General features: G+C 46.6%; 2 protein-coding genes across 3 annotated transcripts in view; one reads left to right on the forward strand and one right to left on the reverse strand.

Annotated features, from left to right (window-relative positions):
- Positions 1–12,121: 12,121 nt before the first annotated feature.
- The window catches only part of WDR33 (WD repeat domain 33), a 112,815-nt gene continuing 107,035 nt past the window's right edge, over positions 12,122–17,901 (reverse strand). The window contains exon 22 of one of the 2 annotated variants that reach the window (XM_033231872.1): positions 12,122–17,609. In XM_033231872.1, the coding sequence (XP_033087763.1) occupies positions 17,380–17,609 (230 nt within the window). In that variant the 3' untranslated portion in view covers positions 12,122–17,379. The remainder of the gene's footprint in view (positions 17,610–17,901) is intronic. The other variant, XM_033231873.1, reaches the window with a different exon arrangement.
- On the forward strand, positions 12,598–14,930 carry SFT2D3 (SFT2 domain containing 3). The gene has a single exon (XM_033231889.1). It carries the CDS (start codon positions 12,625–12,627, stop codon positions 13,270–13,272), a length of 648 nt encoding a protein of 215 aa, XP_033087780.1. The 5' UTR covers positions 12,598–12,624; the 3' UTR covers positions 13,273–14,930.

Consider the following 17,901-nt stretch of genomic DNA (forward strand, 5'->3'; position numbering starts at 1 on the left):
CACTTTGGGAGGCCAAGGCAGGCAGATCACAAGGTCAAGAGTTTGAGACCAGCCTGGCCAACATGGAGAAACCCCAATTCTACTAAAAATACAAAAATTAGCTGGGCATGGTGGTGCATGCTTGTAGTCCCAGCTACTCGGTAGGCTGAGGCAAGAGGATCACTTGAACCTGGGAGGCAGAGATTGCAGTGAGCCAAGATCATGCCATTGCACTCCAGCCTGGGTTACAGAGTGAGACTCCACCTCAAAAAAAAAAAAAAAAAAATTAGTGGTGGATTTTTTCAAATGCCTTTTCTATGTCTATTGAAATGTTCATATGAGTTTTGTCCTTCAGTATATTAATGTAGTGTATTACAGTGATTGATGTTAATATGTTATACCAGCCTTGCTATTCCTGGGATAAATCCCACTTAGATATGGTATATAATCCTTTGTATATGTTGCTGGAATTAGTTGCTAGTAATTAGTTGAGGATTTTTGTGTACATTCATAAGAGATGTTGGCTGTAATTTTTCATCTATCTCCTTTGTGCTCTTACTGTTAAACAACATTTTGACAAAATGTTGACACATATTACATTCCTATATGTACATAGCTCATAACAAATTACATGCATATTTTCTTATGCAATTACTTTTTAGATCAGTTAAGAGGAGGGAGAGAAATATGCGATTATACTTTCTTTTATAATTATCTACTTTTACCAACACTTTTGTTTTTCATGTAGATTCAAATTAGTATCTGGTGTCACTTGGTTTCTGTCTGAAAACCTTAAATATTTCTTGTTACTCAGGCCTGGTAGCAATAAGTTCAGTCAGATTTTATTTATTTTGGAGTGCTTTTTATTTGGCCATTATTGTTGAAAGATAGTTTTGTTGGGTATGAAATTATTGGTTAACAGGTTTGTTGTTGTTGTTTTGTTTTTACTGTTAAGCACTTTGAATATGTCATACCACTGCTTTCTAGCCCCCACTGCTTTGGATAAGACATCATCTGTCAATCTTATTGTACCTCCCTGGTACACAATGAATTGTATTCCCTTTGCTGCATTTAAGATTTTATCTTTATCTTTGGCTTTCGAAATTTGACTATAATATGTCTGAGTGTGAATGTCTTTGTGATTATCCTACTTGAAATTCATTATTTCTCAGATGTTTAGAATGTTTTTCATCATAGTTGGGGAAATTGGTCAGGCACAGTGGCTCTTGCCTGTAAGCTCAGTACTTAGAGGCTGAGGTGGGATGATCATTTGAGGCTAGGAGTTCAAGGAAATACAGCCTAGGAAATACAGCAAGACCCTGTCTTTACAAAAAACTTGAAAATTTACTGACCATTGGGGTGCATGCCTGTAGTCCTAGCTACTTGGGAGGTTGAGGCAGGAAGAATGCTTGAGCCCAGGGAGTCAAAGTTACAGTGAGCTGTGCTTGTGCCACTGCCTTCCAGGCTGGGTGACAGAGCAAGACTCTCTCTATAAAAATAATAATATTAATAAATTTTAAATAAATAAGCAAATAAATTTGGGGAAATTTTCAGCCATTGTGTCTTCTAATAATTTTTATGTCCCTTTCTCTCACTTCTCTCTATTATTCTTATGTGTATTAGTCCATTTTTGCATTGCTATAAAGAAATGTCTGAAACTGGGTAATTTATAAAGAAAAGAGATTTAATTGGCTCACAGTTCTGCAGGCTGTACAGGAAGCATGGTAGCATCTACTTGGCTTCTGGGGAGGCCTCAGGAAACTTATACTCATGGCAGAAGGTGAAGGAGAGAAAGGCACACCTTACATGGCCAGAGCAGAAGAAAAGAGAGGGAGCAGGGAGCTGCTACAGACTTTTTTTTTTTTTTTTTTTTTTTGGAGCTGGAGTCTCACTCTGGCCCAGGCTGGAATGCAGTAGTGCAATCTCTGCTCACTGCAACCTCCGCCTCCCAGGTTCAAGTGATTCTCCTGCCTCAGCCTTCCGAGTAGTTGGGATTATAGGCACCCACCACCACACTCAAGTAATTTTTGTGTTTTTAGTGGAGGGTTTCACCATGTTGGCCAGGTTGGTCTTGAACTCCTGACCTCAGGTGATCTGCCCCCCTTGGCCTCCCAAAGTGCTGGGATTACAGGCGTGAGCCACTGCACCCAGCCCAGACTTGTAAATAACCAGATTTTATGAGAAATCACTATTATGACTAAGGAGGATGGTGCTAAACCACTAGAAACTGCCCCCATGATCCAGTCACCTCCCACTAGGCTCCACCTCTAACACTGGGAATTATAATTTAACATGAGATTTGGGTGGGGACACAAACCATATCATTTTTGCCCCGGCCCCTCCCAAATCTCATGTCCTTCTGATATTTCAAAATATAATGATGCAGTCCCACAAAGTGTTAGCTTATTCCAGCATTAACTCAAAAGTCAAAAGTCTTATCTGAGGCAAGGCAAGTTCCTTCCACCTATGAGCCTGTAAAATCAAAAACAAGTTAGTTACTTCCAAGATACAACGTGGGTACAGGCATTGGTTAAATACTCCCATTCCAAAAGGGAGGAATCAGCCAAAAGAAAGGGGCTTCAGGCCCTATGCAAGTTCAAAACCCAGCAGGGTAGTTGTTCAATCTTAAAGATCCAAAATAATCTCATTTGATACCATGTCCCACATCCAGGGGACACTGGTATGAAAGCTTGGCTCCCAAGGCCTTGGGAAGCTCTCCCCCTGTGACTTTGCAGGGTTCGGCCCCCATGGCTGCTCTCAAGGGATGGCCTTAAGTGCCTGTGGTTTTTCCAGGTGCAGGATGCAAGCAGCCAGTGGATCGACCATTTTGAGGTCTGGAGGACAGAGGTCCTCATCTCACAGCTCCACTAGGTAGTCCCCCAGTGGGGACTCTGTGTGGGGGCTCCAACCCCACATTTCCAGACTGCTCTAGTAGAGGTTCTGTATGAGGGCTCTGCCACTGCAGCAGGTTTCTGCCTGGATATCCAGGAATTTCCATACATCCTCTGAAATCTAGGCAGAGGCTCTCTATTCTAAACTCTTGCATTCTGTGCACCTGCAGGCTTAACACCACAGGAAAGCCACCAAATTTAATGGCTTGCACCCTCTGAAACAGTGGCCAGGGCCCCTTTCAGCCACAGCTGGAGATGGAGCAGCTGGGATGCAGGGAGCAGAATCTCAAGGCTGTACAGGGCAGCAGGGCCCTGGGCCTCACCTAGAAAACCATTCAGTCCTCTGAAGCCTCCAGGTTTGTGCTGGGAGGGGCTGCCATGAAGGTCTCTGAAATGCCTTCTAGACCTTTTCCCCATTGTCTTGGCTATTAGCACTTGGCTCCTCTTTACTTATGCAAATTTCTGCAGCCTGCTTGAATTCCTCCCCCCAAAATCAGCTTTTCTTTTCTACCACATGGCCAGGCTACAAATTTTCTAAACTTTTACACTCTGCTTCCCTTTTAAATGTAAGTTCCAGGTTCAGATCATTCCTTTGCTCACACATATGAGCATAGATTGTTAGAAGCAACCAGGCCAGTCCTTAAACACTTTGCAGCTTAGAAATTTCTTCCGCCAGATACCCTAAATCATCACTCTCAAGTTTGGAGTTCCACAGATCCCTAGGGCAAGGGCACACCACCACCAGGTTCTTTTGCTAATACATAACAAAGGTTATCTTTGCTCCAGTTCTCAATAAGTTCCTTATCTCCATCTGAGACCTCCTCACCCTGGCCTTCACTGTCCATATTACTATCAGCATTTTGGTCACAACCATTTAACTAGTCTCCAGGGAGTTCCAAATTTCCCCTCATCTTCCTGTCTTCTTCTGAGCCCTCCAAACTCTTCCAACCTCTGCGCATTACCCAGTTCCAAAGTCGCTTCCACATTTTCAGGTATCTTTAGAGCCATGTCCCACTCCTCAGTACCAATTTTCTATATTAGTCCATTCTTGCTTGGCTATAAAGAAATCCCAGAGACTGGGTAATTTATAAAGAAAAGAGGTTTAGTTGGCTCATGGTCCTGCAGGCCGTACAGGAAGCATGGCAGCATCTGCTCAGCTTCTGGGGAAGCCTCAGAAAACTTACAATCATGGCCGAGGGCAAAGGGGGAACAGGCATGTCTTACATGGCCAGAGCAGGAGGAAGAAAGAGGGAGGGGGGAGGTGCTACACACTTTTAAATGACTGCGTCTCACAAGAACACACTCACTATTGCAGCCAAGGGGGATGTTAAATCATTGGAAACCACCCCCATGATCCAATCACTTCCCACCAGGCCCCACTTCCAACACTGTGGATTACAATTTGACATAAGATTTGGGTGGGGACACAGAGCTAAACCATATCAATATGTTGGTGCACTTAGTAGTGTCCCATATTGCTCTGATGCTCTGCTCATTTTATATTTTTCTGTTTTTCAGATTGCATTATTTCTACTGATGTGTCTTCAAGTTCACTGATTCTTTTTTCTGCCAACTCAAATCGACTGTTTATCCTATCCAGTGAATTTTTTTATTCTGTTTTTGTTTGGTTTTGTTTTAGAGGCGAGGTCACACTATGTTGCCCAGGCTGGTCTCAAACTTCTGGGTTCAAGCAATCCTCCTGCCTTGGCCTCCCAGAGTGCCAGGATCACAGATGTGAGCCACCACTTGTGGACTTTTCATTTTGTTTATTGTACTTTTCATCTCCAACATTTTTTATTTGTTTCATTTTTATAATTTCTACTCCTTTATTGATACTCTCCAATGAGACACTGTCATTTCACCTTCATTTAGTTTTTTTTTGTTTTTTTTTTGTTTTAAGAGACATGGTTTCATTCTCTTGCTCAGGTTAGAGTGCAGTGGTGCCATCATAGCTCACTGAAGTCTTGAATTCCTGGACTCAAGCAATCCTTCCACCTTAGCCTACCAAGTAGCGAGGGCTACAGGTGTGTACCACCACACCTGGCTAATTCTGTTTTTTTGTAAAGACAGGGTCTCACTGTGTCTCCCAGTCTGTTCCCAAACTACAGGCTTCAAGCAATCCTCTCACCTCTGCCTCCTGAAGTGCTGGGATTACAGGCATGAGCTGCCACACTCAGCCATAACCAGATATTAATGGAAACAGGAAGAATTTAAAATTCGGTAATGATTGACAGTATGGGCAAAGTAGCAGGATCCAGTCCAATTAGCAGCTAGGTGTCAAAATCTATTCTGCTACATTGAGGAAGAATCTCTACCAGGCAAGAGAGCGTTTACATATCCATCAGTTACTTGCGATTTACAAAGAGGTAAAGTAGATTAAATACTATGAACAAGGCTAGAACCTGTAACCTAGAAAAATGTGCTATGAAGTGTGCATAGCTTTCCATTGAAACACAAGTATTTTTCTTCATTCTCCCTCATTTTGATAGGAATAACCTCAAAGAAAGCTTATTATCAACCCCCCGCCTCCGGTCCCCTGCCACCATACACACACCACATCAGACAAAGTTGGTCTGATTAGATTTGGCCTGGTTATTTTTATAGGTACAGCAAGAATGCTCATTTACCATAGGCCTTCTGAGTTTGGTTTATTAGAATTTTGCATAAGGAGTGAACTTTTAAAAACCACTGAGGCCAAGAAGCCAACCTAAGAACTCACCACCAGATCTCCCTGGCAGTACCTGTAGATTTGGGCACATTCCTCTCTTCTCTAAGTTCCCAAAATTTCCTAAGTTTCCTGGGTCGCCCGGGAAAGGAAAGCAAGGAAGGTCGACCTTCCTTCCTCACTTATAATTCTGGGAACACTGTAAGCCAGATACCAGGCTGGTTTTTTCAAGAGGGCTTTGTACGTGTTGGCTCCATAAAGTCAACCTTAGCTCCTTAAAAGTGTCTCGTCATATCTGATTAAACGAGCATCGTCCTCAAATATGATATTCCAGACAAGGCCTTGGTTGTATCACCAATGTTTCCAACTATTTCCCATTAACAAGAAGGACATATTCTTACTGCATTTATGACAATAACTCACATTTCCATGAAAATAAGAATACTCAGTAAGCATTCTGAATTCTAGAGGGGTCAGGCAGGAAGAAATCATTTTACAAACAGTTCATTTCTGTTTACAAAAGTATACTCGACTAAATTGTTATGAATTATAGATAACTTATGAGAAAAATAGAAAGGGGGAATTCCTTATCTAGCCAGATAATTTTCAAATACAAAAGACTAGATGACAGTTCCTTACAACAATAGTGCATCTGACAAGGAAATATGGTGGTTTCTGCATCCTGCAAAATGAGATAATAAAGTCAAAATTTTTCGACAAAATAATTGTAAACATGATTAACCCCATTTTTATTTATTATTATTATTTTTTTGAGATAGAATCTCGCTCTGTTGCCCAGGCTGGAGTGCAGTAGTGTGATCTCAGCTCACTGCAGCCTCTGCCTCCTGGGTTCAAACAATTCTCCTGCCTCAGCCTCCTGAGTAACTGGGATTACAGGCATGCGCCACTGCGCCCAGCTAATTTTTTTGTATTTTTAGTAGAGACGGGATTTCACCATATTTGCCAGGCTGGTCTCAAACTCCTGACCTTGTGATCCACCCACCTCGGCCTCCCAAAGTGCTGGGATTACAGGCGGGAGTCACTGCACCCGGCCCTTATTAACCTCATTTTCAAAAAGTAGACAAGACAACGTGTGCTTTCAAGGATTCTCTGGGAAATTCAAAGACAGTTTAGACATCAAAGCTATCCCAAATGAATGCCATTCTCAAAAATGACACTCCAGGCAAAACCTGGGGAATTTTATCTTACTTTATTTTACATTAGGACTCAATATAGGGAAGGGAGAAAGCAAAGTTATCAAGATTTAACCAATTAAGAATGAAGTCAAGTCATGAGAAACTATTTGGCTATTCATTTCAAACTGAAAATATTTTTTTTTTTTTTTTTTAGACCAAGTCTCGCTCTGTCGCCAGGCTGGAGTGCAGTGGCGTGATCTCAGCTCACTGCAGCCTCCATCTCTTTGGTCCAAGGGATTCTCCTGCCTCAGCCTCCTGAGTAGCTGGGACTACAGGTGCGCACCACCACACCCAGCTAATTTTTGTATTTTTGGTAGAGACAGGGTTTCCCCATGTTGGCCAGGATGGTCTTGATCTCTTGACCTTGTGATCCGCCCGCCTCGGCCTCCCAAAGTGCTGGGATTACATGCGTGAGCCACTGTGCCTGGCCATGACAATAAAGTATTTAAATGTTTGTTTAAACTCAACAGAGAAGGAAAATAATTGTAAAGAAATTAGCCCTTCCAAAATGAGTTTTCTTTCCTTTCTTTTCTTTTTCTTTTTTTTTTTTTTTTGTTAGGGTCTCACTGTCACCCAGGCTGGAGTGCAGTGGTAAGATCTAGGCTCACTGCAGGCTTGACTTCCCCAGCTCAAGAAACCTTCCCGCCTCAGCATCCGCAGAAGCTGGGACCACAGGCTCGCGCCACCGTGCCCAGCTAATTTCTTGTATTTTTGTAGAGACAGATTTCATCATGTTGGCCAGGATGGTCTCGAACTCCTGGGCTCATGATCCACTGGCTTCAGCCTCCCAAAGTGCTGGGATTATAGGCGTGAGTCACTGCGCCCGGCCCATAGCTGTTTTTATGAAACCAAAAATATTAACCCAGTTACATTTGTCTAAATAAAAATATTTTGAATTCTTACAACATTTCTGAGTTAGCTTTTATGAAAATAATTTTCTTTTCCTTTTTGACCATTAACAGCATCAGCAGTTACATTTCCCCAACTTCTGAAAAATTCGGGACTATTCCATTTATATAAGGTGATTATTTATCTCTAAAGCTATCAGAACAGGGCCCCTTTGGCGATTTTAAATGTAATGTGGCCGGGGAGGGCTGCAGCCAAAAGCGCCTGCGAGCGGCCCGCGGCCGGTGGGGGGTCCCGGGACAGGCCCGCCCGGGGCCGAGGTGCCAGGGCCCCCGGAGAGCAGGACGGGCGGTGCCAGCGGGGCGAGCCGACGCTACGAAGGCCGGACGGACAGCGAGGCATCCTGGGAGGCGCCCTGGCTCCGACGCTTCTGTGGGAGGGCGTCTGAGTCCTTAGTTTCCCACAACCGGGGGAGGGCCGGCACGCCGCTGCCCACCGTGTCCGGGAGCCCCACCGTTCGCCCGCGCCCCGCGCGGAGTCTGCCCATCCCCAGCCGCACGCGCGCGCCGCCAGCGCTCCCGCGGCACCGACTCGCACTCCAGCACTCAGTGCCGGCAGCGTGGTGACAAAGCCGACTGCGCCCCCTATCTCCAACGCGCTCCCGAGGGGCAGAGGGAACACAGTAGCCACATGCGGCTATGATAAATATATATAAATAGTATATGATGTATGTTATGTATAATAATGTGGTTATATTATGATGTTTTTAATATAATTCAATATAAATAATGAATTAACTAAAGTTAATTCAAATTTAAAATTCAGTTCCTCAGCTGCCCCGCAGGTGCAGACGCTACATGTGGCTGCTGGTCACCACCGCCTTGGCAGGAGCATCTCCCTCGGTGCAGAAGCTCTAGGGGCCAGTGGTCACGGAGAGGCTCTGCTGCCCCAGTGGGGCGGCGCGGGAGGCATCATTTTGTGGCAAGTGCTTTGGCGCTGTGCCTGAGGAAGATCACCATGGCCAGGCGACCAACCCAGACAGGGACTGAGCCAAGATGAATCAGCCTGGTGAGGCAATACTTGCCACAAAGCCTGAGCCACCCAACTCGAGGTCACCCGGAAAAGCCAAGGCAATGAAGACAGTGACAGGGGCTGGGAAGCAGGACACAAAGAAATGAGACTTGAGAAGACCATCACCACGTGAGAGTTAGGTATTCTTTTAAAAATCAGTAAATGAAAGAAGAAACTATAACTGTGAGATCCGCCCATACTGGGCCTACCTTGTTGATGACAGAATGTCGCCTTGCTTTGTAGGTACAACAGAGCCAAAACTGCAAGGCATGGAGCCCAGGCATGCGCAGTGGAACAAGTTTTGACCTCTAACAATACCCAGAACCAATGACTCCTCCCCTCAGAACCAAGAAGACTAGGACAGGACTGGAACCTGAACATGGAGATCTTTCAGAAGCAGGGATCCGTTGGCCCGGGAGACTGGGGCTCAAATCTGCCTTGACAAACCTTTCCATAATGGTTAAATGTGAAGCCGCACAATCAGAACCTGCCAAGCCAACACTGCCAAATCATTTCCCTTGCCCTCTGGTCCTTTAAAGCTTACCCTAGACCTCAAACTGGGGAGACAGATTTGAGCCCCACTCCTGCCTTCTTGCTGGTCAGTTTTGCAATCAAGCCTTTCTTTTCTCAAAAGCTGCTGCCAGTGTTACTGGCTTCACTGTGCATTGAGCGGTGAGCTCATTTGCTTGATAACAAAACTCCTCAAGGCATTGGCAATGTCACCAGTCAGTGACAGGGCTGTGTGGGCCCTGAGGAGTGACCCGGAGGAAGGGGATGCTTGGGAGAGGGAGAGGAAGGAGCGGTAGACAGGGGTCCACCCAGCAGAGAGCCTAGGCTCAGCAAAGCCACAGAAGGGAGTCTCCAAACTGCTAGGTCCAGAGGGACCCCACAGAGCATCGGGGAGAGCCACAGGGGTCTAAGGCAGGGCCTAGAAGGCTGGGTGGCAGGCAGGGAATTAGAATTCAATTTTTAGGAGATAAAGAGCCACTGAAGAATATTAGGTAAAGAGAACATGACTAGATAGCAGTTTTGAAAAGGGGCACTGGTAGACCTGGTGCTGTGGCTCATGCCTGTAATCCTAGCACTTTGGGAGGCTGAGGTGGGCGGATCACTTGAGCTCTGAAGTTCGAGACCACCTGGGCCACCTGTGGAAACCCCGTCTTCACAAATAATGGTGGCACGCGCCTGTAGTCCCAGCTACTCTGGAGGCTGAGGTGGGAGAATCGCTTGAACCCGGGAGGCAGAGGTTGCAGTGAGCCAAGATCACACCATTGCATTCCAGCCTGGGCGACAGAGCAAGACCCTGTCTCAGAAACAAGTGGGTGGTTGGCGCTGGCTGACCCAGCACACTGAAGAAAGGGAGAATGTAGTTCAGGTTGAGGCCCAGCAGAGTACAAGTAAACCCAGCTGAACAGAGAGGGCCATGGCAGACAGGGAAGGGAGGGAGATGCCACTCTGGAAAGCCCTTGAAAGAAGCGTGGATAACACTTGCTGGGCTCTGGGAGAAAATAACAGTTTACTGCAGGCGCAAGAGGATTTGGTGCAAAGGGTACTGCTTCCTTAGGTCGAGGTGAGGGTGCCGAGAGAGAAAAGAGGAGATCCCCCAGGAGCAGCAACGCTGAGGGCTCAGGAGGAAGAACAGCCAAGAGAGGAGCCTGCCGTGTCATCCTGGGGCTGAAGGCTGAAATTCACTGCACTAGCCAACAGCGTCTGGCTATTTTATGATGAACAATTTTGCTGGCACGGTGGATTGAAGGCCTGGTTGAAGAGCTTCAAGGGAGACAGGGAAGCAAGTGAAGATGATTGTTAGGATGAGTTTTGCTGCAGTGCTGGAGGAGGGTGGTTTTGTTAATGACCTTCCCTCCCTGCAACCAAACCACAGCAGAAAGCCCATCCAGGGCTCACACAGAGGGACCCCCAGCAAAGGCCTCTTCCTGCAATGGGAAGCCCACAAGGTTAGAAACCAGAAATCACAACCTAACGCTACCCTACTGTCAGTTTTGTGGGTGACCTTGGGTAGGTTACTTAACTTCTTGGTATTTCTCAGCTTCCCTCACCTATAAAATGAGCAGCACAGCCCTGCCTTTTCTATATGGTAGCTGCATAAATGATTAGGTGACATCACTGATGGGCATTTACGTACCCAGTCCACTTTCTAGCTCTGCGTATTTGAATACTCTCAATACCTCACAGAAGTGGAACCATGCAGTATTGGTCCTTTTTGTGATAGGCTTATTTCACTCAGCGTAATGTCCTCAAGGTTCATCCACGTTGTAGCATGTGTCAGAATCTCCTTCCTTTTCAAGGCTGCATAACAGTCCACTGTATGCATATCCACGTTTTATTTATTTATCTGCTGGTGGACACTTCGGTTGCTTCCATCTCTTGACTAACATGAATAGTTCTGCTGTGAAGAGTTATACAAATCTCTGAGACCCTGCTTTCAATTCTTTGGGGCAAAACAAAAAACGAAAAAAAATAAAATAAAAAATAAAAAAATTCTTTGGGGTATATATCCAGAGTGGAATTGCTGGATCAGACTGTAATTATATACACACATATATGTATACAAATATGTGTATATGTTTATGTGTCTATGTATCTGTGTGTGTGTACATATATATATATACACACACATTTTTTTTTCTAGGAACTTCCGTACTGTTTTCCACAGCGGCTGTAGCATCTTACATTCCCACCAACAGTGCACAAGGCTTCTAGTTTCTCCACATCCTTGACAGCACGTGTAACTTTCTGGTGTGTTTTTTTGTTTTTGTTTTTTGTTTTGATCGTAACCGTCCTAATGGTTTAGCCCATGCTAAGTGATCAGGATGGTCACTATTATTATCAAGTGAGATAACAAATCAACGTATTTTGAAAAAGAATTACGTCTGTCAGGATCCAACCAAGAAAACAGAAAGCATTAAAAGGAACTTAGTGGGGGAGATTAGTTACACAGGGGATGGAAAGGCTGAGAAGTCAAACAGCAGGAAGCCATTAACTTTACATCCACCTAGGGCAGAGGACAAAGGACGCAGGGCCACCCAGGGGAAGCCAAGGTGGTGAGGGGAGCTGTGGAGGCAGCTGGAAGAATCTGGAGGAATCTGACCTGTGAGAGGAACCACAGGCAGACATCCTCTAGGAGGCTCCGAGAAAGAGCAGGGCACGTGGGCGCGGCCCCGGAATAAATCAGGATTGACCTGCGCGCGGGCCAGCTTGTCAGAGTGATAGGACAGCAGCACCGAGTCTTGGACAAGGGGCGCGAAGGACTCAAGCATGTTGCCAGGCCTGTGGCTGAAACTGAGAACAGAACAGAGAAGCAGGTTGAGCTTACTGGGTGTCAACGCTTCCTTTATCAACCCCATGGTAAGTGATTAGGATGGTCACTATTACTACAAGTGAGGTAACTAATGAGGACGCAACTTTCCCAAAAAAAAAAACCACCTGAGTCACACGGATCTCAACTTTTTTTTAAAATCAAATTTTTATTTTGAGATCACTGTTAAGTTTGTGTTCAGTTGTAAGAAACAGATCCTGTGTACTCTTTACCCATTCCTCCATGTTGCAAAACGAGCACAGTATCACCGCCACGGTAGACGCAGACAGGCCACAAGACATTTCTATCAGCAAAAGGGCCCCTCTTGTGCCCCTTTAGAACCACACTCACCCTTGCCTTCCAACTATTCATGCTGGCAGGACTTAGCCAGACCGTAAGGGCGCGTACTCAGAACAAGGAAGAGGGTCAGGCGCTGGGAGGGCAACTGCAGGCGGACAAACATCACCTGCGTCCGCAATACTTGAGGACGCCACAAAAGTCCGCGGAGGAGGCACCTCGGCACTTCCGCGAGCGCCGCAGGCCCTGCCCCTTTCGCCGCGGCCGACCAATTGCCGCCCGAAGGCCGAGCCGCTTCCGCCCGCGGCCGGGAAGAGCCGGATGTGAACGGTGTTTTTCTTTCCTGCCGCCGCCTTGTCCAAGATGGCGGACCTCCACCGCCAGTTACAGGAGTACCTGGCACAGGGGAAAGGGGGCGGCCCGGCGGCCGCGGAGCCGCTGCTCGCCGCGGGGAAGGCGGAGGAGCCCGGAGACGGGCCGGCGGGGGCGTGGCTGGGCCGCGCGGGCCTACCCTGGACCTGGGCGCGGAGCCCTGGGGAGTCGGCGGCGGCGGGCCCGGCGGGCCTGCCCAGCGTGACGCGCGGGCAGCGGCTGGCGGCGGGCGGCGGGTGCCTGCTGCTGGCGGCACTCTGTTTCGGCCTGGCCGCGCTTTACGCGCCGGTGCTGCTGCTGCGCGCGCGCAAGTTCGCGCTGCTCTGGTCGCTGGGCTCGGCGCTGGCGCTGGCGGGAGGCGCGCTGCTGCGGGGCGGCGCGGCGTGCGGGCGCCTGCTGCGCTGCGAGGAATCGCCGTCCCGGCCGGCGCTGCTCTACACGGCAGCGCTGGGCGCCACGCTGTTCGCCGCGCTGGGCCTGCGCAGCACGCTGCTCACCGTGCTGGGCGCGGGCGCGCAGGTAGCCGCGCTGCTGGCCGCGCTGGTCGGGCTGCTGCCCTGGGGCGGGGGTACCGCGCTGCGCCTCGCCCTAGGTCGCCTGGGCCGCGGCGCCGGCCTCACCAAGGTGCTGCCCGTGTGAGGACCTCGACTCCGCGCCACTGGGGAATGACGCGTAGCCAGCGCCGTCGGAGACTGCCCCAGCCGAGCCGAGGACTACACGCCGGTGCCTGGACGCCCGCGGCGAAGACCCTGCCGCGACCGCCTGTGAGTCGAAGCCGGGAGCGGCTGCTGCCAGGGGAGGCGACAGCAGCGTTTGGAGGTCCTCGATGTCAGCGTTTCGTGCTGGACTTGGCACGTGCTCTGAAAACAGATGTTGTCATTGAATTGGTGACAGGATGTGAGACGGTTATTAGAAGTTGCTTTCGAAGTAACTGTGATCTTAGGTTCGGCTGAAAAAGTACTTTTCTTCGAATCAGCTGCCCTTGTGATTTTTCTCAGGCTGTTTTGTCATTTTAAAATCCAGCGGTAGATGTAGCTTAGCGACGGTAATTTTTTGTTTTGTCTCTGCTAAAAACTTGGAAATTATTCTCTTCAGTGCCAGCGAATCCAGAAAGCTATCAGATTATTAAACACCGAATTCAGCCACTGAGTAAGTACTTTTAAAAGTACTTAAGATAGTTAATCTCGGGTTTTTTCTTCAGTTAACAAAATCATAAATATGGTGCCTTATAACATGAAAGGAAAATTAGTTCTGTACTTCACGACGAAAGCGATGGACCAAAAGAAATTTCCTGCCCCAAGCAGCATGGGATCCAGGAAGGGGCGCGTACATGCTTAGCGGGCTCTGCGGAAATCCTGCAAATGGGAAGAAAATTCTAGATCCAGAATACCTGAATACCTGTATCTGATGGAAACCATGGATTTCTGCAAGCTCGAATTATTCCTCATTGTATGGTCTGCTTTGTAAACTAGTTTACAGTTTGCAGGCTGAACTTAAGATGTTTTTTATATCTAATTGCTGCTTCCTTCATTTTAGGTTCAGCAGTGACTTTTACCTACCGTAATTTATTGCCAGAAAAGTATGAGCCTAACATTCTGATGAGTCCAGAAAACTACGTTTTGTCAGTTAGCAACACACTAGAAAGTAAAATATATTTAGAATTTAAACATTGTGTGCCAGTGGTTCTCGCGCTTGACTGCGTCAGTTACTTGAAGAGCCACACCTCAGATCAACGCAGTGTGAACCAGGGAAGTAGGTCCTAGACATCAGGACCTTTTTAAAGCTCCCCAGGTGATTCTACGTGCCCCAAGGTTGAAGACCACTTCTGTGCATTGACTTGCACAATTGGAAAATAATGCTTTTCCTGAGCTGGATTCCAGTGTTGCCTAACCAGGGTGTCTGCCGTGCCGCAGTAGAGCACTGCTGCTTCCTCCAACCCCAAAATTTATGTTCCTAAATCAGGTCCCTAAGCACTGTCCCAGCAAGTGACGCAAGTGGCCAACACCCACACTGTAGGCTTGCAGGCTACCCGCCCTGAGATTTGGTGAAGAACACTGGCTTGTTCCCCGTCAGTGAACAAGGTTACCTACCTCAGGCGGCTGCTTGTGAGGGAGCAAATGCAGTATTTTCAGAATGATTTATTTTTTTAATTGTAAAGACTTGTGCCATTGGCTGTTCTTTCTAGTCACCTAAATTTCTGTTCTAGTTTTAAATTTCTCTAGAACTTGCAATAGTTGGGGGTTTTATAATGTTTTACAATGTTTATTTCTTAAATAAAAACTTTAAAATTCAACATTTCTCAGCTGGTGGCTCACACCTGTAATCTCAGCATTTTGGGAGGCCATGGTGGGAGGATCGCTTCAGGCCAGGAGTTCAAGACCAGCCTGGGCAACATAGTTAAACCCCATCTCCACAAAAAATCTTTAAAAAATTCGCCAGATGTGGTGGCACACAACTGTTATCCCAGCTACTCGGGGCGGGGCTGAAGTGGGAAGATCACTTGAGCCCAGGAGGTCGAGGCTGCAGTGAGCCGTGATCGCACCACTGCACCCAAGCCTGGGCGACAGCGAGACCCTGTCTCATTTTTTCTCAGTTCAAACATTGAAAATCTAGTTTTTATAAGCTTCAAATCACAACATCTAGTATGTTTTCTGACAGATTTTTTAAATGCCATTATGTATTTAATAAATACAATGTAGGTTTATTGTTTTCTCTAAATGAAATCACTCTCAAAATGTGATCTGTCAAGTCCAGTAGAGCTTAAAGGTAAAATGAAAATGTTTAAAATGTGATCTGGTTATCTGCTTGAGGTACTATGTTTTTAAAGTTACAGCCCAAAATAATGAAATTTTTTCTACTGGAATCTCAGGGAAAAAAAGCCTAATCTTGATATGGGTTTGGTCTCTGGATCCGGTTTTAGCTTCATGAAATTTGATTACAGTTTCTCTGTCTTTAAGCTATACCAGTTGGGGGTGAGTGAAGAAATATCCATAACCTAAAGCAATCTTGAGCCTTATAATAGCATGTTTATGGTGGGGTGCTGATTAAGCTGTAATTTCAAAGTTAAAAAAAATAGTCTGGATTCTAACACTGAAAAGCAGTGTATATGGCTGACATTTTCTCCACATAAATCAATTAGCTTTTGCTATTTTTTACATTCATGGAGAACCAGTTAAAGAGTTTCATATACTGTTAAACTATGTCAGTATGCCTTTTCTAAGCAACCACTGAAACTTCCAGCACCAGCAGCCAGGTACTGTGGCTGACACCTGCAATCCCAGCACTTTGGGAGGCCACAGTAGGTGGACCGCTTGAGCCCAGGAGTTTGAAACCAGCATAGGCGATGTGGTGAAACTCCATCTCTACAAAAAATAAAAAAAAATTAGCTGGGCATGGCGGTGTGTGCCCCGCTACTAGGGAGGCTGAGGCAGAGTCGAAGCTGAAGTGAGCCGTGATTGCTCCACTGCACTCCCGGCTGGGTGACAGCGAGACTGTGTCTCAAAAAAAGAAGAAAAAATGAAACTTCCAGCACCACTAAATGTGCAAAATAAATTTGACTCCTGACGCCAAACTGAAGCTGCCAATGTAATGAAATGTTAAGGTGGCCATAGGACAGTCCTTTTTAATAAAAGCTTCCATGTAAAACCAAAATAAAGGTCAGTATAGAAAGTATCATGGGGTATAACAAACTGAATTTTTGGCTTCCAATCCAAACTGGGCTAAATGGTATGTTTATTTCAAACAAGGAATTTGCCATGGACAAGATCTGTCTGGCTTATTATGAATGAGAAGTACACCCTGCCGTAACACTGGTATTTCCACATAGCTAGTATGGAAGAGAGATTAATTAAGTGTTCCAAAATTGTTTTAGGAGCTATTTTAGTCCATTCCTTATCAACTCCATGTGTGATTTCAAGTTACCTAAAGGGCATGTGACTTTATTTCTGACTGACATCAAGTTGCTCTCCTTATCATGACAAGGCGATTCAAATGCAAACTGTGGTTCCTAGGAGATGCTCCCAAGGGGGAGCTCCCTCGTTGGACAGCCAGGAGGTTGCATGTTCTCTTCAGAGTACAATTTTCCATCTGTCAGAGCATGTCTGAGTATAACTTTGAACCTACTACAAACTACATTAATTTTCAAGTATTTCTCTATCACAAAAATGGTGTGACAGAATTTGTTGAAAAACACAAAGTTCACAGCTGAGTTTAATTTAGATGACTTAGTGGTTACTACGCTCATGAACATCAGCGGTAACCGTGCACTCCTCGGCAGATGGGATGCGGTGGAAACCAAAGGTTTCCTTAAGGCAAGCACTCCACAACTAGTTTTCTGTTAATTCTTGCGTAAATCACATTCTGTATTCATACAAAAACTTTTATGTTTTTCTCTGACAAACTGTACACATAGAAACAAATTTCCAAATGGACAGGAACTTAAATTTGTGGAGATGCCCCATGTCTTGTGAGACTTAAAAAAAAAAAAAAAAGATCCCAGCTTTTATCTTCACAAAACAACATGGGAGTTGGGGCAATGAGGGTGGACAGGACAGGACAGGGCCAGCTGGGCTGGTAGCTGGCAGCAGTCTCTTCATCTTGAAGACCTCATTGAGGGTTCCTGGGATTCAGGTGCCCAGAAGAGCTCAGGGCTACAACGGTGCAGGCTTCCTTTTGTTTCTCTTGGTAAGTCCACAAGAAGTTCTTAAATATTGTCCAGAGAGGCCTCAGGGTACTCAGTTCCAACCTCTACCGACCCCTTCCACCACCCCGTGAAGCTCCTCGCCTGGGCGGGCCAGAGTTCATGTTACTCCCTCTACCCCAGTTACTGCCACTCCGGCCCCCTCGAGAAGGAGTGCCACTGCCTGGAGGGCCCCCAAAAGGTTCGTCTCTGTGGTATCCATCGTGGTGTTCTCCGTCTAAGGAACTGGAACGCCCAGATTTGGGCACTCTCTGGGCAGGTCCTGGGCCCCCGCGGCCTGAAATAAAAGAAAATTTCACATGGGACTTTTTGTGTTAGCAACTCTTGACAGTAACTCCCAGTACAAACTTGACTCTCTGATGACAGTGGACCAGTTCTGGTGGGTGCCAGGGAGACTGGCAGTGGTATTCAGAGTATTGAGAGGTATGCCTCTACCCTTTCCTGACCCTGCCTCCCCCTTCCTGGCTTATTGCCATGGGCCTCAGCATCAGCCAGATCCGTGTCCCTAGGGCTGTGACAGACGATGGGAAGCCAAGAGATGAGCACAGAGTACCTTCAGGGAGATCCGG

Source organism: Trachypithecus francoisi, unplaced genomic scaffold (genome assembly GCF_009764315.1).
Source record: "Trachypithecus francoisi isolate TF-2019V2 unplaced genomic scaffold, Tfra_2.0 Lachesis_group13, whole genome shotgun sequence".
Classification (NCBI taxonomy): Eukaryota; Metazoa; Chordata; class Mammalia; order Primates; family Cercopithecidae; genus Trachypithecus; species Trachypithecus francoisi.